Raw genomic sequence first — 22,333 nt, forward strand, 5'->3', positions numbered from 1 at the left:
ATGAACAAGATTAAAGGTTTCTGTGGGCGTTCTTTTTTAGATTCTAGGACAAAAACTCGCAGGGCTTTAAAGGAATATTTACAAAAAGAAACAAAAAACTTCCCACCAGTAGACCTTAAAGGGGTTACGCCTCCGTTCCGAATGCGTGGAAGGCGTCAAATGTATTGTAGTGTTTTGCACTTTTGTATTGTAGTGTTTTGCACTGTTGTACTTATTTGCACTGTTGTATTGTTTTGTGTTGTGATGTACAGTATATATGTGTAATATGTGTAAGCACACTGAGAGCCACTGCACCAAGACAAATTCCTTGTTTGTGCAAACTAACTTGTCCAATAAAAGCTGATTCTGATGAGTCCAGGGAAAATCGCGCATTTAAATGAAAAAAAGAAAACACTCCGACTATGAGCTGTGGCCACGTGCCTCCACTCGACCAAACACTGTGCCGCAAGGCATTGATTGCAATGAAGCAGTTAGACGGCATGGAGTGCGGGTTTAGTAGACTTAAGGATATCCCCACGGCTCCTACCAGAATGTACGAATGCAAAATAGTTATTCTTGCGAAAACAAATACCCCAACACGTCACCACAATTTGTCCAGAGTGTTTTATGGTAAAAGTGATTCCTCTCTATCCCCGATTAGTGTGATGCGTTCATATTTGTTGGAGACAACATTGACATTACGGGGTTCTGGTGAGATTGGGCTTTCAAAAGTCAATTCGGATGCAGACATTTTCCTCCTAAACGCTATAGGCCTACACGTTAATTGGCATGACGATGATCTGATATAGAGCAACCGGAAGACCAGGTGGAAACACTGATGCGACCTGAAGATAGGAGAATTGTGATTAAATCTACTAGCACGTCTCCTGAAACTTACAAACAATACAAAGGTAAGTAAGAGACCGATTTATGCTCTGTGTCTCTTATGCAATTTGTTTAGCCTTTATGATTCCACTCCGAAACAGCAGTGCTGTTTGGTTAGGCTGGCCTGCTCTGTTTGTTTCACCATAACATTAGAATTGCACTTGTGGATGGGGCATTGTTATTGTGAAACTGAACACATTTTTAATTGGAGTATAATTTACATTTTAGAACGCTTTTGAAAAACAATATTTATGACTCGGCAAATATTCGCGGTAGGTTTTTGACGGTCTCTTCATCTCTAAGCTGTTTGAAGTTTTGTGTTCTCTTTTCTGAGGCTGTTTGTAATGTTCTGTGTTCTCCTCTTTTCTGGTACTTTTACAGATGCATCCCTTGTGTCTCATCAGCATTCTCGCTTGCTTGCTTCCTTGCGCCTTTGGCGCTACCTCTAGTGTGGGTAAGTTAAAGATTTGATTTCTATATTTATGCTATTTCCCTGTAATGAGTCTTTGCTTTTGAGAAGTATTTCAGTGATCTTGCTTATCAATATGGATATATGACCAACCCTAATGGATACCAAAACAAATAATGTGTTTTCCTGATGTATTTCTAACCTGCATCATCAACTCCCTTACAGAGTGGTGCTACAATCTACCTACATGCAGTAAGTGGCATTTTAATGTTTTTGCTTCTACATTACGTGCATGCACAAGCCCTGTGACCAGTCCAGAACGTACCGACACCACAATGACCTGTTAACCAGCACGTCATTAATACCATTATGACCTGTTACCAATGACCTGTTAACCAGCACGTCATTAATACCATTATGACCTGTTACCAATGACCTGTTAACCAGCACGTCATTAATACCATTATGTGCATACACACGCCTAGAAAGGGCCCGCCCCACTCAACCAATGACCTGTTAACCAGCACAAATGATTTGCACATTGTTGTGTTTAGTGGAATTAATGCAATGAATGAAATATAAAATGTTGGGGAGGGCAAGGCTGTGTCCGAACTGCTAATTCAGCTCTGAGTGGTAGCCTATATCTCAACACAACCTTCAACTGCGTTCAGCATTTGAAATGGAATTGCTGTCTTGTGTTTTAAGTCAAGAAGGGTCTGATCCTTTGCACACAGTCCCTCAAGTCTGTTTCACCAGATACTGAGCCTACCCTTAACAGCGCTTCTCCCCTTGCGTGGACATGACACTCATTCACCACAATGCTATTATTCTTGCATCATCCAAAGAAAACTTCTTATCAGTGGACAAATGGCTTCAGGTTATACAGCAAGTCGGTTAGGTTGTCATTTTCAATACATGACACTCCCTTCAGATTCAGATTCTCTTGCATTGCCACTGTCAACTGAACACCATTTTGATTTTTCTTTCTTTATTCCTCCATCTCATTCACAGATGACGCCACCTGGCCAACGATCGCTGCAGATTACTGCAATGGAAGCCGGCAGTCTCCCATCGACATCGGCAGCGCTACTGCTGCGGTCGATCACAGGCTCAGCGCTTTCACGTTCACCGGCTTCGATGATCAAACCGCCATGTCTAAGATCAAGAACACGGGCCAAACTGGTACAATGTACAACCTTTGAGAAAGTGGTAACCATGCCAACAGAAGTGGGATGCTCCATGTTCAGTCATCCTCTGGCTTTACTGTTGATGCTTATGTTATTGTGACCTCATTTACCTTTCTTTCTTTCTTTCTCTCTTTCTTTCTTTCTTTCTTTCTACCTTTCTTTCTTTCTTCCTTTCTTTCTTTCTACCTTCAAGAAGCTCTTGAAGACCCAACTCTTCAGAGAGCACCTCCCTTCCTAACTGGCACCTTGACTAGTGCTTAACTCTTCGAGAGCACCTCCCTTCCTAACTGGCACCTTGACTAGTGCTTAACTCTTCGAGAGCACCTCCCTTCCTAACTGGCACCTTGACTAGTGCTTAACTCTTCGAGAGCACCTCCCTTCCTAACTGGCACCTTGACTAGTGCTTAACTCTTCGAGAGCACCTCCCTTCCTAACTGGCACCTTGACTAGTGCTTAACTCTTCGAGAGCACCTCCCTTCCTAACTGGCACCTTGACTAGTGCTTAACTCTTCGAGAGCACCTCCCTTCCTAACTGGCACCTTGACTAGTGCTTAACTCTTCGAGAGCACCTCCCTTCCTAACTGGCACCTTGACTAATGCTTAACTCTTCGAGAGCACCTCCCTTCCTAACTGGCACCTTGACTAATGCTTAACTCTTCGAGAGCACCTCCCTTCCTAACTGGCACCTTGACTAATGCTTAACTCTTCGAGAGCACCTCCCTTCCTAACTGGCACCTTGACTAATGCTTAACTCTTCGAGAGCACCTCCCTTCCTAACTGGCACCTTGACTAATGCTTAACTCTTCGAGAGCACCTCCCTTCCTAACTGGCACCTTGACTAATGCTTAACTCTTCGAGAGCACCTCCCTTCCTAACTGGCACCTTGACTAATGCTTAACTCTTCGAGAGCACCTCCCTTCCTAACTGGCACCTTGACTAATGCTTAACTCTTCGAGAGCACCTCCCTTCCTAACTGGCACCTTGACTAATGCTTAACTCTTCGAGAGCACCTCCCTTCCTAACTGGCACCTTGACTAATGCTTAACTCTTCGAGAGCACCTCCCTTCCTAACTGGCACCTTGACTAGTGCTTAACTCTTCAGAGAGCACCTCCCTTCCTAACTGGCACCTTGACTAATGCTTAACTTGCACTTCAGCAGTTACAGTCCCGCACTTCTTTTTCTTTTCTATCTTGTTTTTCAATTTCTTATGTCAAGTAGTATTTATTGTTACACCAGGTTCTTATTGCTCGTAGCTTGATTGTTCTCTCCCTTGTACGTTGCTTTGGACAAAAGCGTCTGCTAAATGACCTAAATGTAAATGTTCTTTCTTTCTTTCTTGCTTTCCTTCTTTCTTTCTTTCTTTTTGTCTTTCTAGTGAAGGTGGATTTTAAATCAGGGAAGCTGAGTGTGAGTGGAGGCGCTCTCTCCACCAGCTATGACACGCTGCAGTTCCATCTGCACTGGGGGAACCTGAGCTCCAGCCCTGGCTCCGAGCACACCGTGGATGGCAAGCGCTACCCCATGGAGGTAGGACATTACATTTAGTGTGTGTGTGTGTGTGTGTGTGTGTGTGTGTGTGTGTGTGTGTGTGTGTGTGTGTGTCAGTCACACCGTGGATGGCAAGCGATACCCCATGGAGGTAGGACATTACATTTAGTGTGTGTGTGTGTGTGTGTGGTGTGTGTGTGTGTGTCAGTCACACCGTGGATGGCAAGCGATACCCCATGGAGGTAGGACATTACATTTACTGTGTGTGTGTGTGAAGCGCTACCCCATGGAGGTAGGACATTTACATTACATTTAGCAGACTCATTTATCCAAAGCGACTAACAAGGATGTATTCACATTTTAAAGTGATTGCACACTGCACATCAGGAGCACTTAGGGGTTCAGTTTCTAGCTCAATGACGCTTCGACAGGGCTAGGAGGTAGGACTGTCATCCAGATGGTGTTCACAACAATTTCGTTTGGAGTACCCAACACACTCTTTCACAACTCTTTGTAATTTCCTACTGAAAGTCAACAGGTCAAAGGTCATCTAGGGGAAAGACACCCAAGGCCATGTGGTTGTTTTCTGTTATGGTGAGAGCTATGTCCAGTCAGGGTGGGGGGAGGGTGGGGGGAGGAGGGTGGGTGGAGGTTTCTTCTATAAAAATAAAACCTCATGAATATGTGGATAAATAACTGTCTGAAATAGTCATCTAAGGTGTATCTATGCAGATGCGGTTAAGTCAAGTTCCTTTCCAAAGCTCTTATATCATGTTTGTTCCTTTCCAAAGCGCTAATATCATGTTTGTTCCTTTCCAAAGCTCTAATATCATGTTTGTTCCTTTCCAAAGCTCTAATATCATGTTTGTTCCTTTCCAAAGCGCTAATATCATGTTTGTTCCTTTCCAAAGCTCTAATATCATGTTTGTTCCTTTCCAAAGCTCTTATATCATGTTTGTTCCTTTCCAAAGCTCTAATATCATGTTTGTTCCTTTCCAAAGCTCTAATATCATGTTTGTTCCTTTCCAAAGCTCTAATATCATGTTTGTTCCTTCCAGTTGCACATAGTGAACATCAAGAGTACCTACAATGGGAACGTGACAGCGGCTGTAGAGGACAGTGAAGGACTGGCTGCTCTGGGATTCTTCATTGAGGTATTAACCCTGTACTGTTGTGTGTGTGTGTGTGTGTGTGTGTGTGTGTGTGTGTGTGTGTACGTACGTACTGGCTGCTCTTCATTGAGGTTGTGTGTGTGTGTGTGTGTGTGTGGACTGGCTGCTCTCTGCTTCTTCATTGAGGTATTGTCTGCCGTCACTGTCACTCATCCTAAAAAGCTCGGTATGGAACGTTAGTTAATTATCCATAAACATTTTCACTCTGTCCACCACCACAATGGATTTGAAATGAAACAATCAAGATGTGCCTTAAGTGCAGACGTTCAGCTTTAATTATACATTTTTTTTTTATATGTCCAAATATTTATGGACCTGAATGTATATGTGGAATCTCCCGTCTCTGTCATGTCCCACCACAGGTTGACCCGGGCACCACGGACCAGCCAGAGAGCTGGAGGAGACTCGCCTCTCATCTCACCAGCATCACTGAGAATGGTGAGGTGACGCACGACACACACACACACACACACACAACATAACTGAGAATGGTGAGGTGACGCTCTGTGAAACCGAGGCACAATCTGAAATCTGATCTTTAATCGGTGTGATGCTTCATTTGGTAATGGTTATAGTATTCAGCAGATACTTTTCTAAAAAGTGACCATTGCTGTAGGAATCACCAGGAGGAAACGGGCCTTACCTGTAAAGGTTATTTTGTGATGTAATCAGTTTCTGTGTCTTTTTAAAATGTGAACTTGATTTAAAGGACAAATGTTTTTTTGTTTTTTTCCATTCAATATTAAATGGATTTTAATGAAACGATGTATTTACCCTGAAGTGGAATGCTGACTTCTCCATCTGCAGGCCATTATGTCAACATCAGACACACACACACACACACACACACACACACACACACACACACGCATACATCCATACATCAGACATCAGACATCAGACAGTCATAAACCTGATCTTCTTTCGGTGTGATTTATTCTGCTGCCATGACACCTGAAGCATTGCTCTAGGCATCAGCGAGAGGAAACGGACCTAACCTGTGAAGGTTATTCAGGTTCAGTAACTTTTTAAAAGGTATAGTAACGCGACCTATTATCCCGCCACCAAAATATCCGCTTAACAAATATGTTTTTATCAATATAAATATGGTTTAATGAATCAACCTTACATATTTCAGAAGTGACAGGTGTGTAGAACATGCACGAAGTCTTGTTTGACTCTCAGCAGGAACATTTCTTAATGTATTTTCCGATTTGTTTTGTACAGTCGCGAAATGGCAACAAAGTTGGCGACGACCTATTATCCCGCATTGATGTAAAATGCCGTTGGGAATCAAGCTCAACAAGAAAAAGAATTTACACCGAACGTCGCAAAATCAAAATTCTACTATTTGTATCAGGCTGGTTTGTACACGCAGTATTACACTTCAATACGCTGTATATGTGCAATTTTTGCTACAAAGCTAATTTAAATACACTTTTTGGGCAGGGACTTAAGTTTTCCGAAATCTGCGATCCTGGATGACACCGATATCAATATTAAGTAACGTGTACCAGCGCTTGCGGGATAATAGGTCGTGCGGGATAATAGGTCGGGCTACGATATTTATTTTAAAGTGACATGCTGACTTCTCCTCCGTATCCAGGCCAGTATGTCAACATCAGCGGTATCTCCATGAATGACCTCATCAGTGGCGTGAACACTGCATCGTCCTACAGATACCTCGGTTCTCTGACCACTCCCAACTGTAACGAGGCGGTGATCTGGACAGTCTTTAAGGACACCGTCAAAGTCAGCCAAAATCTGGTATGTTTAATGGCCCTGTAATTGGCTTTATCATTTAGCTCTTGGCAACTAATTGAATTGTCTCACGAGAGAAACAAGTAAAGCTGGTTTACTTCAGGACTTTTTTATGTCTGAGCAGCAAATGTGCCTGAGGGACTAAACATGTTTGTTTTAAGCTTTAAGCTGAATGATCCAGTAGTGTGATCACACAGCAATGCTGCTGTTAATATTGGAAACTTGTATTTTTATCAAAATCAGCATGTGATTAATAATCCTTCATCAGCTGTTTAGTTCATCCTTAATGTCTCTGATTTCAGATTGACCTCTTCAGCACCACTGTGCGTATTGGAGACCGCAGCTCCCTGCTAATGACCAACGTGTATCGCAACGTCCAGCCCCTCAATGGAAGAGAAGGATTCAACCCCTCAATGGAAGAGAAGGATTCAACCCCTCAATGGAAGAAAAGGATTCAGCCCCTCAATGGAAGAATAGGATTCAACCCCTCAATTCAACCCCTCAATTAAGTTAAAGGGTAAGGGTTAATGTTTTGAAGGCACTGGGCGTTAGGGTCTATGTCCTAATGAATTCATTTTGTAACTTTATAACCCTTCTCTAATGCCAATAAAACAAGTTGTTTACTATTACAACCAAATGTGTCCTGGATTTTGTGTGAGGGTGGAAGACAGACAGACAGAAAGGGAGGGGGGGAGAGAGACGCAACCAGGTGTGAGGCAAGGACACTGCAAGTTTATTTAGTATACAAGTGCACATTTGATACAGTACCTCATGGAAGACTGCTGGACAGGTTGGGTTAGGGTTAGGGTTTAGTATACAAGTGCACATTTGATACAGTACCTCATGGAAGACTGCTGGACAGGTGGGACATTAGGTAAAGCTTTCTGGAACAGTCCTTCACTGGTTCCTGTCTTATTTAGAATGACGGGGTACTGGGGTGCTCATTATTAGCAGTTATGAATCAGAGTGCTGGGGTACACGTCACCATTAGCAGTTATGAATCAGAGTGCTGGGGTACACGTCACCATTAGCAGTTATGAATCAGAGTGCTGGGGTACACGTCACCATTAGCAGTTATGAATCAGAGTGCTGGGGTACACATCACCATTAGCAGTTATGAATCAGAGTGCTGGGGTACACGTCACCATTAGCAGTTATGAATCAGAGTAGTGGCTATGAGGAGAGTCCCGTTCATGCTTTTATTTCCAGTAATGTGGACTACTGGAGACAGGGCTCTGAACTGGGCCTCCCAAAAAGACCATTGAACGTCTGCAGCTGATTAAAAATGAATGAGATGTGTATGAAATGGGCTGTACCGGTATAAATACACTTTCCTTGCCTTGACTCATGTTAATACAAATAATTGTTTTAGATTAACCATCACAACCAAACGTGTCCTTGATGTTGTGTGTGAGTGTGTGTGAGTGTGTGTGAGTGTGTGTGTGTGTGTGTGTGTGTGAGTGTGTGTGTGTGTGTGTGCGACACAGAAAAGGAGAGCAGCAGTGTATTTCCAAGTGAAGTAAGTGTATTATATTGGAGAGTGCTCTCAGTTGGGTCACCTCCTTCTCTGTTTCATGAGTGATTGACCATGAGTGATTGATCATGATGGAGAGTCAATGTTTGCCGTGGGTTGAAGCCGAGGACATGCATTGTGTTTCACACTAAAATATTGATTTTTCTCAAGTACAAAATATTACATGAGATGAACTTTGCTTTTCTCACTCTCTATATGAACACAGGGAGGAGTGGGTAAACAGGTAGACAAGTCAAGAGAGGTGAAGCCAACATCAGTTTGCTCTCTATCAACTGGGAATCGACAAGCAATTGTCCCTGTTAACTCTTAAAATGACAGGCCAGATTTCATAAACTGACTAGTAAAAGGAGGAGAGGTTTGTCACTCAACTGTCAGAGGAACGAAAGGAATGACTGACTTAGATGACAGTCTTTGAAGATAGTAATACTTGCAGAGCAGAGCACTACCATAGCATGTAGGAAAGTCAAAGTGTTTTCATGTGGGATTGAGTCCCGTTAAAACACTAGGGTTATGTTCCTTTGCATTGTGTTGTTTATCATGTAAGAAGTTAAAACACTAGGGTTATGTTCCTTTGCATTGTGTTGTTTATCATGTAAGAAGTTAAAACACTAAGGTTATGTTACTTTACATTGTGTTGTTTATCATGTAAAAACAAATCTCTGTCAAATGTATTTTCCAATCAATTACTGTTCTGTGTTCCCTTTCAAGTTTGAAGCTCTTAATATTACTTGCTTATTTTGTTTTGCCAATCTTTTTTGTTGTTCTTATTCTAATGAACCCTTTTTCTGTCTAAGAACTTTTTTTGATTATGTTAAGCAGCACTGTATCCAGCGACAGAGGCGTTCATAAAAAGATTGTTATTGTTAGTATTATAAGTAGAGAAAACTCAATGACTCAGATGATTTACATACAAACATAAATAACTAGTCAGTTTACAATTCTGAGACTTATTGAAGCTAATCAATCATGTCTTGAACAAGGTGAAGTTTTAAAATCTGTAAATACCTTTAATCATCTACATATTTCCTGATTTGGGGTGTTTGATATCTGTACAGCCTACAATAAACAATAACCCATGAATAACCCATGAAGATCAAACAGAACTCTCTCACACTCTGGATTTGAATGAAAATTGGATAGATAGATAGATAGATAGATAGATAGATAGATGGATACTTTATTAAAATGTAGGTCATCCAGTAGCTTATACACTTGTGCAACTCAGACACATACATACATCACATGCACATAGGGAGAACATGTTCACAAGGAGTGGGGTGTTTACAGATACAGAAATGGATCTGACCCTATGGTACAGTATGCATTGATTGCGACAGTGTTGATGTCCACGAGGAAAGTGTTCTTGTGCTGCAAGTGTGGATAGTGCAAAGAGATAGTGTCCATGGGCTTGTGTGGATAGTGCAAAGATAAAGTTCTTGTGCTTGTTGTGTGTGGATAGTGCAAATAGATATAAATAGTAAAGTCTGTGCAAGGGGGTAGTATAGCCAGTAAAGGGATGGACAGTGGGATGGAATTTAATGAGATGAGAAGAGAAGGGAGGGCAGACTGAGGTAAACTCATGCAGAGTCCATCTCCCCCCCCCCCCCCCTCCCCTTTGCGTTGCAATGCTGCATGGCCCTGGGGAAAGAGGACTTGCTCAGCCTGTCCGATGAGCAAGACAGTGACAGGAGTCTGAGTTAGGGTTAGGGTTAGCGTTGTAAAGCTGAAGCCTGTCCGATGAGCATGACAGTGACAGGAGTCTGAGTTAGGGTTAGGGTTGCCGTTGTAAAGCTGAAGCCTGTCCGATGAGCATGACAGTGACAGGAGTCTGCTGCTTAATATGCTCTTCTTCTGTCTGTTGAGAGTTCTGTGTAGAGGGTTGTGGACATTGTCCAAGATAGTCAGCAACCTACTCAGGGTCCTTCTCTCCGACACTGTTGTGATGCAGTCCAGTTCGGTGCCAACAACAGCTCCCGCCTTCCTCACCAGCCTGTCTAGTCGTCCTGCATCCCTCTTCTTTATGCAGCCTCCCCAGCACACCACAGCATAAAAAAACAGCAACAACAGACTGGTAAAACATGCGCAGGAGTTTGTTTAAGACATTGGAGGACCTCAGCCTCCTCAGGAAGTAGAGCCGGCCGGCTCTGACCCTTCTTGTATATTGCATCTATGTTGGCTGACCAGTCCAGTTTACTCTCCAGATGAACTAAGTATTTGTAGGTGTTGACCACCTCCACACTGACCCCCCCGAAGGAGACTGGTAGCAGAGGAGGATGAAACTTCCTAAAGTCCACCACCATCTCCTTGGTCTCCGTGGTGATTAGCTGCAGGTGGTTATGCCTACACCACTGCACAAAGTTGTCCCCCAGGCTCCTGTACTGACCCTCCTGTCCATCCCTGATACAATCCAAAACAGCAGAGTCATCAGAGAACTTCTGGATGTGGCACTGTGTTGTAAGTCAAGTCTGATGTGTACAGGGTGAACAGCACTGGTGAGGGCACAGTCCCCTGTGGAGCGCCAGTGCTGCACAACACAGTTTTATATACGCAGTCTTTCAGCCTGACAAACTGCGGCCTCCCCATCAGGTAGTCCGTGATCCAGGACACCAGGTGGACGTTCACACCCATCTGCACGAGCTTGTCACTCAGTCGGAGGGGCTGGATGGTGTGAAAGGCACTGGAGAAATCAAAGAACATGATTCTCACAGCACCTTTCCCCTTGTCCAGATGAGAGTGTGCCCTGTGCATTAAGTAGATGATGGCATCTTCCACGCCCACCTTCTCCTGGTAGGCAAACTGCAGCGGAGGGCATGGCGTACCTGGGGTCTGAGGATGTGAAATAGCAGTCGTTCCATGGTCTTAGAAATGTGTGGCTATTGGAGTCGAATGTCATTGATTACCACTGTAATTCGGAACGCTGAAATCTGTTCTGTGGAAGACATCCTGCCTCATCCCCGTTCCAAAGAAGCCACACCCCAGGGAGCTGAATGACTTCAGGCCAGCCGCTCTTATTATTCCTGAGCGACTGGCCTGATATGAAGTAATTCAGCTCGCTGGGGTGTTGCTTCTTTGGAACGGGGTTGAGACTGGATGTCTTCCACACATCCAGCCCAACCTTCTTTACACAGCAGTGGGTGGAGGCAGTGTTTTAGCGTTGGGTCTTTACATAGCAGTGGGTGGAGGCAGTGTTTTAGCGTTGGGTCTTTACATAGCAGTGGGTGGAGGCAGTGTTTTAGCGTTGGGTCTCATAGCAGTGTGTGGAGGCAGTGTTTAAGCGTTGGGTCTTTACATAGCAGTGGGTGGAGGCAGTGTTTTAGCGTTGGGTCTTTACATAGCAGTGGGTGGAGGCAGTGTTTTAGCGTTGGGTCTTTACATAGCAGTGGGTGGAGGCAGTGTTTTAGGGTTGGGTCTTTACATAGCAGTGGGTGGAGGCAGTGCTTTAGCGTTGGGTCTTTACATAGCAGTGGGTGGAGGCAGTGTTTTAGCGTTGGGTCTTTACATAGCAGTGGGTGGAGGCAGTGTTTTAGCGTTGGGTCTTTACATAGCAGTGGGTGGAGGCAGTGTTTTAGCGTTGGGTCTTTACATAGCAGTGGGTGGAGGCAGTGTTTTAGCGTTGGGTCTTTACATAGCAGTGGGTGGAGGCAGTGTTTTAGCGTTGGGTCTTTACATAGCAGTGGGGGGAGGCAGTGCTTTAGCGTTGGGTCTTTACATAGCAGTGGGTGGAGGCAGTGTTGTAGCGTTCATAGTGCCACAGAAATATAAAGTGATGAGTTACAGTGTGTGACCTTGTAGGATAAAATGTATATGTGTTACATTTAATTAAGTAGGTTAGTTTAGGATTCCATAGTATAACATAATTGAATTGGTAACTTAGTGTGGCCATGTATTCTGTCTGACCTTTTGTGTAAGGTCTATATGAGCACAGAGTGACACCCAGGGCTTTGGAGGTAAGGGGATCCTATGGAAATATTCGTATCTCTGGGAAGGCAGGGTGACCAGAGTGTATTAGTCCGAGGGAGGGGTTTTAGGTATAAGAGATGGGTTTGCCCAGAGATATGTGGGCATTGGCTTGATATAAATCATACCTGTCCTTTCAGAAACAGTTTGTGCAAATATTTTTAAAATGTTCAGATAAAATCTTTTGTGTGACGTAACAACTGGGTGACACATGATCGGAAAGATTGTTGTTGTCAAGAGCATGAGGGTATAGACCTACAGGGAATGGAATCTGGTTTCATACAAACATCAGCACAATGTAACACGGGTGTTAAGTAAAGTGTTTGTAGATAAATATTCAACATAACATAATCATTGTTTAGGCTCACACGGGCAGGATACAATAGAATAAAGATTATATTCACAATACTGGCTTCAAATACTCCACTCCACTCCATTACATTGCCTACATTACATACTCTACAGCACCTTATATTAGTTTTTATATAATTATTTGTATTATTCCATACAAGAGGCAATACAGGTATCAGTATACTTTGTAATGTTATACAGTCTATACACCTCCTTATGATTTCAACAACACTCATATTCACACATTCATACGTGCAACACAGACACTCACCCGCCCCCAGACACTGTACAGCACCTCAGGGTGACGCAGCTTCCCGTGACAATAGGATCAATTACAGCAATTCCGGGCATTCTCACTTTCCGATGGAATGACTAGATACAAGCAGCAGACTAAACCACATTGCTGTATGGATGGATGCGCCACACACACACACACACACACACACACACTGTGTGAGAGACATACTGGTTGAAAGATCATCAAGGAGCTTAAAGTGACTTATTGACACGATGAGTTTCTGCTCAGGTCTTATGAGCAGTGCTGTTTGTTTCCATGGGAACCGCTCAATCACAGCGCATCTCATCAACAGACAGATATGCTGTACTTTAAGAAAACAAGACAGCTGATATGCAACATCATTAGCAATCGGAAGGGATTTTCCAGAGTATTTGCAATGTTTTTTCAAATTTGACATTTGTACAATAATTTTCGGTTTTCTACGTCTATTTGGAGGTCTATGCTTGGGTCGGATTATTATGGGATATGTTTGTCGTGGTTTCAAGTCGTCAGACATGCCCGGGGGCAGACGGCTCAGGCTCAAGCATAGACGAATGCTGTTAGGCAAGTAGGCAATATGCGCAAACATTTCAAACAACGAGCAATGCATTTAGCAACACACATTTCAAACAAAAGCACATGTTTGAACATGACACAGAACATGTTATTAACTTATATATAAAATGTATTTTTCAGTTTAGAGTTTTATTGTACATGCATCCTTAATCTTTACATATTTTCTGACTAGTGAAAAATTGCTAGATTGGAAAAGGTTGTTGCGCTACGACAGCTTAAATGCCGCTCGCGCAGCACTACGTGGCCACCATGGAGGACACAGTTTGCGTCACCTGATCCACATCTCCATCTAGTGGTCGAATCAAGTACTGAATAAATGCAACCATGAAAGCCACCAAAGGTTATTAAATAACAAAAACAATTAAACACAATCACTTGCTTACTATGCACCTAAGTAGACTTCAGCGTCCCACGGATAGCACATGGGAGTTGTACAGCATTCAGTTGTCTTGAGCAGTAATAGCCTGGCCCATCTGTCTTGTGTATCCTAAATAGTAGTCTAGTATTGTTTCTTTTGCTCAGTTCGGTAAATATTTTTTCAGTAATGACATGTTTAACAACCAGTGAACCAGCACTTGAATGCACATGAATTAGGGGTGAAAATAGGCGTCACTACACTTTGTCATGAATAGCCTTGAAAGCTCTAGAGGTTTCTCTTCAGCTTGGAGGGGAAATGTGGCAACAGACCTCTACTCAAGTTGGGACATTGCTGTCAATGGAAATGATTCTGTGAGAAATGTTTACTGTGCCAGAAAGCCGGATAACTACTAATGTAGAACTATGTATGTGGTACCAATAAATGAAAATGTCCATTCGCTGTAATACTTTTAATTGTAATTGTATAGTAATTTTTATTGTTTAATCTTAATATACATAGTACAATTTTTGTAATGTTGAAGCTTATAAAAAACAACCAGTGGCATTAAGAAACAGGAGTAGACTCCAGAATGCAAGATCAATGTTACTTAACTTAACAAAGTATAGAAAACAGGTAACATCAGGGAGATCACCAAAGATCGGATCTTGAACAGCAATATATTATCTTTGTTATTGTACAGACAGTCATAGACTCTATGTGTTTCAAACATCATGCCTGAGATAAACATTGTAAGATTTACTGGCCCGTACAAATAGTTTTTTATACAGAGTGCAACATTTGTATTGTTGAAGCAAATAAAAAAACAACCAGTGACTTTTAGAAACAGACATATTTCCGTATAACTTAAAAAAAGACACCCAGTGACATTGCAATGGCATTAAATAAAATAAAAAAGCCAGTGACATTGCAATGGCATTAAATAAAAGCCAGGGGCGTAACTATAGGGGGTGCAGCAGGTGCGGCTGCACCTGGCCCCGTGGGTTTTGGGGGCCCGTAGCCAGGGTTTTTTTCGTGCCCAAGAAAAATATCGCCGCAGGGGGAAGGGCCGTGGCGATTAGTGACATAACCTGACAATTTCACAGTTTAAGGGGTTGTAGGCTGAATATCTGCGCAGGGGGGAGGGGACGTGGCGGCGGCGGCGACCCAAACATGGGGTGCGGGACTTCAATATGTTTGGGAACCACTGCCTTATGCCACTGACTAGGGCCCATCATAATGGCCTGCACCTGGGCTCGTCGTAACTACGTAACGCCACTGATAAAAGCCCTCATCCCACCAGTAACATCTCTACTAACACCACGGTGAGGACCAGCAGGATCCATTGGCCACGCCTGCTGCATGTGATGTCAGAGGCCCGGTTCATCTCACAGATGCAGCCGTCTCCTTTCCCAGGATGCACTGGGGGCACATCCTGTGGGGGGCATCTCATCCAATCAACAGCCGTGGATTTAGAGGTCACCACCTCCTGGTCCAGTCTGCCCTTCTCCATCGTCCAATAGGAGTTGTCCTTGAAGAAATATGTGTGTCCTGTGTACAGAGAGGTCACGCGCGTCAAATCATATCTCCTCAAGTTCTTTGACAAAAAGTCACATTGAATCAGAATCAGAATAGTATTTATTGCCAAGTAGGTTTACACCTACCTGGAATTTGCTTTAGTGTATAGGTGCATACAGTGAACATAAAACATACAAACTAGTGCTGTCAAACGATTAAAATATTTAATCACGATTAATCGCATTTTTGTCATAGTTAACTCAAAATGTATCGTGATTAATCGTAAATGTATTAATCGCATGTTTTATTTTATTGAAAAACCACATTGCCAAACAGGACTGTACAAAATAAAATTATAAAATGCACATTTCAGATAAACAAGGACTCAGCCTATAGTGCAAAAAAAAAAAACGCGTTAATCGCGCGATAAAAAAATTAATGGCGTTGAAATGGGCTTGCGTTAACGCCGTTAATAACGCGTTAAATTCACAGCACTAATACAAACACAATAAGTACTACACATAACGTAAAACATATAGACAAAACCAAAAATTGTCAATGACCTTATAAATAAAAGAGTATCTCCAGCTGTCTTACCGTCTCCATAGCTGATGATGTCGTCTGGTTTAGTGGGCATCCCCTTCCACTTAGACGCCGGTTTGGGGTACCCCTCGTCCAGCTTGGGTATCCTGTCGTTGTTGGCGTTGGAGAACCCCCAGAACTCGTCCTCGCTGAAGAGGAAGGTGCGCCCGTTGTGAGCGTAGACGAACGCCGCTTCCACACGCGTCACAGGCCGTCCGTTGCTGTGCCTCATCCCCCAGTCAGCTATGGGCTTGGGGTACCCAGGCATCGTGTGAGTGTCCTGAAACACCCAATACTTCTGGCCTAGTGGGGGGAGGGGGGAGGGGGGAAAGCAGAAACAGCACATTTCAATGCCTTAGTCTTGAAGTGAGACGATCATGAGCACATTTTAATGCCTAAGTCTTGAAGTGAGACGATCATGAACATTTCGCCATTTGGCAAACGACTTTATCTGACTTAAATGACGAGTAAGATACAATGCAAGTAAATATCTGTTCAAGAACAAGACACCAAAGGCCAATCCAGGACTTTACTGTCATAGAGGCACAGACGGGGAGGCGACGCTTTTATTTCAAATGCATGAATAAGAACATGGAAACTGGGGTACCTAATGACAGAACATTGCATTGGCTCCTGCCGAATAATGATACTGCTGAGTGGTCATTCAGACTTACCACTGCCGAATAATGAGACTGCTGAACGGTCATTCAGACTTCCCAGCAAGCAAGCCTCCACAGGCCCTATACGGGCCCCCTTAGGGCTGGCACAAGGGCCCTTTGAGGGCTGCCCATGCCGGGCCCCTGAGCTTTTGCTCATTGGCAAAGTGCCGGCCCCTCATTGCTGGCCCTGCGTGGGCAGCCCTAACACAGCCCACAGGAGCCCTCACAAGGCCCACGCAGGGCCCCTGAGCTTTTGTTCATTGGCCAAGTGCTGGCCCCTCAGTGCTGGCCCTGCGTGGGCAGCCCTTACATAGCCCACAGGAGCCCTCATTAGGCCCACACAGAGCCTGCACTCATTTTTGGCTCATTTATTTATTGAATATATTTATATATAATAGTAAAACATAAAAGTGAAAGTAAAAAACTGGCAGAAACTGGCACACACACACAAACTCTGAATTTGATCTCTGCATTTTACCCATCCAGGGTAGAGACTCACACACTCTGAATTTGATTTCTGCATTTTACCCATCCAAGGTAGTGACACACACACACTCTGAATTTGATCTCTGCATTTTACCTATGCAGGGTAGAGACTCACACACTCTGAATTTGATTTCTACATTTTACCCATCCAAGGTAGTGACACACACACACTCTGAATTTGATCTTTGCATTTTACCCATCCAGGGTTGTGATACACACAGCACACAGTGAAGTGAAGCACAGCACATTTTTCCTGCCGCTTGGGGATTGAACCGATGACCTTACGCTTTCCAGCCCAACACCCTTACCAGTAGTCCACGTGAGCTTTGTCCACCCAAACTCAAAAGTTATACGTTTTCTACCTCGGAGTTTGGTTTGACAAAGCTCAATAATAATAATAATAATTCATTTTTTTATATTCTTTTCTGTATACAAACACACATACACACACACTTGTATTAATAAAGTCTTTAATTTGAATTCCTTTTGGCTATTGTACATTTCTGACTATACAGATGTTAGTTATGCTGTAACTGCATCCATTTAGATTTGCAGAACAAACACTTTCTATTTTTTACTATCATATATAAATAAATTCAATAAATAAATGAGCAAAAAATGAGTGCAGGCTCTGTGTGGGCCTAGTGAGGGCTCCTGTGGGCTATGTTAGGGCTGCCCACGCAGGGCCATCACTGTGGGGCCAGCATTTTGCCAATGAGCAAAAGCTCAGGGGTCCTGTGTAGGCAGCCCTCAAAGGGCCCTGTGTAGGCAGCCCTCAAATGGACCTGTGTGGGCAGCCCTCAAAGGGCCTGCGTGGGTAGCCCTCAAAGGCCCTGCGTGGGCAGCCCTCAAAGGGCCTGCGTGGGCAGCCCTCAAAGGGCCTGAGTGGGCAGCCCTCAAAGTGGGCAACCCTCAAAGGGCCTACGTGGGCAGCCCTCAAAGGGCCCTGCGTGGGCAGCCCTCAAAGGGCCTGCGTGGGTAGCCCTCAAAGGGCCTGCGTTAGTAGCCCTCAAAGGGCCTGCGTGGGCAGCCCTCAAAGTGGGCAACCCTCAAAGGGCCTGCGTGGGCAGCCCTCAAAGGGCCCTGCGTGGGCAGCCCTCAAAGGGCCTGCTTGGGTAGCCCTCAAAGGGCCTGCGTTAGTAGCCCTCAAAGGGCCTGCGTGGGCAGCCCTCAAAGTGGGCAACCCTCAAAGGGCCTGCGTGGGCAACCCTCAAAGGGCCTGCGTGGGTAGCCCTCAAAGGGCCTGCGTGGGTAGCCCTCAAAGGGCCTGCGTGGGCAGCCCTCAAAGTGGGCAACCCTCAAAGGGCCTGCGTGGGCAACCCTCAAAGGGCCTGCGTGGGCAGCCCTCAAAGGGCCCTGCGTGGGTAGCCCTCAAAGGGCCTGCGTGGGCAGCCCTCAAAGGGCCTGCGTGGGCAGCCCTCAAAGGGCCTGCGTGGGTAGCCCTCAAAGGGCCTGCGTGGGCAGCCCTCAAAGTGGGCAACCCTCAAAGGGCCTGCGTGGGCAACCCTCAAAGGGCCTGCGTGGGCAGCCCTCAAAGGGCCCTGCGTGGGCAGCCCTCAAAGGGCCTGCGTGGGCAGCCCTCAAAGGGCCCTTGTGCCAGCCCTAAGGGGGGCCATATGTGGCAGCCCGCAAAGGCCCAGCATGGGTTTTCTGGGCAGCTTAGACTTTGTTGGGCTATCCGGTGACAGCCCGCAGTGAACCCAAAGCTGCAGGCCCCGCTTGGGCAAGCCCACACCGGGCCTGTGTAGGACTGGTGTGGGCTGGCCCTAGCCCACAGTGCCCATACCGGGCCTGTGAAGGATTGGTGTGGGCTGGCCCTAGCCCACAGTGCCCACAGCCTGCCTGCATGGGGCCGGTGGAGGCTTGCTTGCTGGGTTACCACTGCCGAATAATGAGACTGCTGAACGGTCATTCAGACTTACCACTGCCGAATAATGAGACTGCTGAACGGTCATTAAGACTTACCACTGCCGAATAATGAGACTGCTGAGTGGTCATTCAGACTTACCACTGCCGAATAATGAGACTGCTGAACGGTCATTCAGACTTACCCCTGCCGAATAATGAGACTGCTGAACGGTCATTCAGACTTACCCCTGCCGAATAATGAGACTGCTGAACGGTCATTCAGACTTACCCCTGCCGAATAATGAGACTGCTGAACGTCTGTCATTCAGACTTACCACTGCCGAATAATGAGACTGCTGAACGGTCATTCAGACTTACCACTGCCGAATAATGAGACTGCTGAACGGTCATTAAGACTTACCCCTGTAGAAGATGATGCTGCTGACCGGTCATTCAGACCTTAGGCCTTAGGCTGCTGAAGAGTGTGTGTGTGTGTGAGAGAGTGTGTGTGTGAGAGAGTGTGTGTGTGAGAGAGTGTGTGTGTGAGTGAAGATGATGCTGCAGACCATTCATTCAGACTTACCACTGAAGAAGATGATGCTGCTGTCGCTGCGCTCGTACACCGCATCTATCCTCTCCAGGTCGTCAGGGAGACCGAACCAGAAGTTCTTGATGAGGGCTGGTGAGAGGGAGAGCAAGGACCCAGCCCGCTGCATCCTCCAGAAGAATTTACCTGAAAATGAGATTAGAACCAGGATTAAACGTCAGTTAGGGTGAGGGCACATCTAGGGTGAGGGTTAGGGTGGTTAGGGCACATCCTATGTACAGAAATGAAGCGATAGAAGAGGACATAAAGGACCATATTTAGCGCCATCTAAGGTGTATCTAACAGCCTTGCTGTGTGGCGCCATCTAAGGTGTATCTAACAGCCTTGCTGTGTGGCACCATCTAAGATGTATCTAACAGCCTTGCTGTGTGGCACCATCTAAGGTGTATCTAACAGCCTTGCTGTGTGGCACCATCTAAGGTGTATCTAACAGCCTTGCTGTGTGGCACCATCTAAGGTGTATCTAACAGCCTTGCTGTGTGGCACCATCTAAGGTGTATCTAACAGCCTTGCTGTGTGGCGCCATCTAAGGTGTATCTAACAGCCTTGCTGTGTGGCGCCATCTAAGGTGTATCTAACAGCCTTGCTGTGTGGCACCATCTAAGGTGTATCTAACAGCCTTGCTGTGTGGCACCATCTAAGGTGTATCTAACAGCCTTGCTGTGTGGCGCCATCTAAGGTGTATCTAACAGCCTTGCTGTGTGGCGCCATCTAAGGTGTATCTAACAGCCTTGCTGTGTGGCACCATCTAAGGTGTATCTAACAGCCTTGCTGTGTGGCACCATCTAAGGTGTATCTAACAGCCTTGCTGTGTGGCGCCATCTAAGGTGTATCTAACAGCCTTGCTGTGTGGCGCCATCTAAGGTGTATCTAGCAGCCTTGCTGTGTGGCGCCATCTAAGGTGTATCTAACAGCCTTGCTGTGTGGCACCATCTAAGATGTATCTAACAGCCTTGCTGTGTGGCACCATCTAAGGTGTATCTAACAGCCTTGCTGTGTGGCACCATCTAAGGTGTATCTAACAGCCTTGCTGTGTGGCACCATCTAAGGTGTATCTAACAGCCTTGCTGTGTGGCACCATCTAAGATGTATCTAACAGCCTTGCTGTGTGGCGCCATCTAAGATGTATCTAACAGCCTTGCTGTGTGGCACCATCTAAGGTGTATCTAACAGCCTTGCTGTGTGGCACCATCTAAGGTGTATCTAACAGCCTTGCTGTGTGGCACCATCTAAGGTGTATCTAACAGCCTTGCTGTGTGGCACCATCTAAGATGTATCTAACAGCCTTGCTGTGTGGCGCCATCTAAGATGTATCTAACAGCCTTGCTGTGTGGCACCATCTAAGGTGTATCTAACAGCCTTGCTGTGTGGCACCATCTAAGGTGTATCTAACAGCCTTGCTGTGTGGCACCATCTAAGGTGTATCTAACAGCCTTGCTGTGTGGCACCATCTAAGATGTATCTAACAGCCTTGCTGTGTGGCACCATCTAAGATGTATCTAGCAGCCTTGCTGTGTGGCGCCATCTAAGATGTATCTAGCAGCCTTGCTGTGTGGCACCATCTAAGATGTATCTAGCAGCCTTGCTGTGTGGCGCCATCTAAGATGTATCTAGCAGCCTTGCTGTGTGGCACCATCTAAGATGTTGATGTGAGTCAGTGAAGAGTTGTCAAAGATGCCTCAAGTATTTTCTGAGCGAGCACCTGACTCTAGTGTGGTTTCAGGAGGGCAGCCATCTTGTGAGATCTCTTCACGTTGACTATAGTGTGGTTTCAGGACGGCAGCCATCTTGTGAGATCTCTTCACATTGACTACAGTGTGGTTTCAGGATGCCAGGCATCTTGTGAGATCTCTTCACGTTGTTGCACTTGTGATGTGAAGCAACACTCTAAAGCAATGTCTTGTTGTTCAAGAGTTCAACTTTGCACAACTGAAAATAAACAACCTAGCACCCACACTTTCAAAGTATACCCTTATATGGTTGGTACATTCGCCTGAGCCTGCCCTGTAGGCCTTACTTGAGTTAGGGATGTTAAAACAGGGTATATTAGAGTATTTCAAACCAGGCAACTTTGGCAGGGTATTAGTATGATATAGTTTATAAACTATGAATTGTCAGACCAGAGTGCCTCTCCCTTAGCCTAGTATAACCCAACCACCCTAACCCTCTCACCTAGCCTAGTATAACCCAACCACCCTAACCCTAACCCTCTCTCTTAGTCTAGTATAACCCAACAATCCTAACCCTAAACCTTAGCCTAGTATAACCCAACCTCCCTAACCCTAACCCTAAACCTTAGACTAGTACAACCCAACCACCCTAACCCTAAACCTTAGCCTAGTATAACCCAACCACCCTAACCCTAACCCTAACCCTAAACCTTAGCCTAGTATAACCCAACACTGATCTGGAAGCAATGCGTGGGTGGAGAGCAGCCTGTCTCCCCCTGACCTCTGACCTTTGAAGAAGAACACCTCTCCTCTGATGTCCGCCACGGCATCAAAGCCCCCTTCACAGCGATCTCGGACAGACGGGTCTGGCCTAACAGAACAAAGCATGGGAATTAGTAAAAGAAAAGGATGCAGTCAATAGATTAAATGTAACTATAATATATCATTATATTTCAGTCTCTAAGGTGAGTGTATTATGTGTGGGGGTATGTGTGTGTGTGTGTGTGTGTGTGTGTGTGTGTGTGTGGTGT

The 22,333-nt window shown here is 45.1% G+C and overlaps 2 protein-coding genes across 2 annotated transcripts in view; one reads left to right on the forward strand and one right to left on the reverse strand.

Moving 5' to 3' along the window:
• Nucleotides 1-1,245: 1,245 nt before the first annotated feature.
• On the forward strand, nucleotides 1,246-7,391 carry LOC308362943 (carbonic anhydrase 4-like; the record flags this gene model as incomplete). The annotated part of the gene is made up of 8 exons (XM_080835669.1): nucleotides 1,246-1,318; nucleotides 1,499-1,525; nucleotides 2,285-2,455; nucleotides 3,837-3,988; nucleotides 5,008-5,103; nucleotides 5,484-5,564; nucleotides 6,733-6,888; nucleotides 7,185-7,391. The coding sequence occupies 8 exons, from the start codon at nucleotides 1,246-1,248 to the stop codon at nucleotides 7,389-7,391; spliced, it is 963 nt and encodes a 320-aa protein (XP_080691795.1).
• Nucleotides 7,392-10,840: 3,449 nt separating this feature from the next.
• Nucleotides 10,841-22,333, reverse strand: part of mmp25b (matrix metallopeptidase 25b) — a gene marked incomplete at both ends in the record, with an annotated part of 16,124 nt that continues 4,631 nt past the window's right edge. Inside the window, 6 exons of the mRNA XM_080835670.1 lie at nucleotides 10,841-11,074; nucleotides 11,123-11,242; nucleotides 15,233-15,483; nucleotides 16,048-16,335; nucleotides 19,609-19,758; nucleotides 22,091-22,173. Coding sequence (XP_080691796.1) covers nucleotides 10,841-11,074; nucleotides 11,123-11,242; nucleotides 15,233-15,483; nucleotides 16,048-16,335; nucleotides 19,609-19,758; nucleotides 22,091-22,173 — 1,126 coding nt within the window. The remainder of the gene's footprint in view (nucleotides 11,075-11,122; nucleotides 11,243-15,232; nucleotides 15,484-16,047; nucleotides 16,336-19,608; nucleotides 19,759-22,090; nucleotides 22,174-22,333) is intronic.

Source organism: Sprattus sprattus, assembly GCF_963457725.1.
Source record: "Sprattus sprattus genome assembly, chromosome: 3".
In the NCBI taxonomy this organism is placed as follows: Eukaryota; Metazoa; Chordata; class Actinopteri; order Clupeiformes; family Clupeidae; genus Sprattus; species Sprattus sprattus.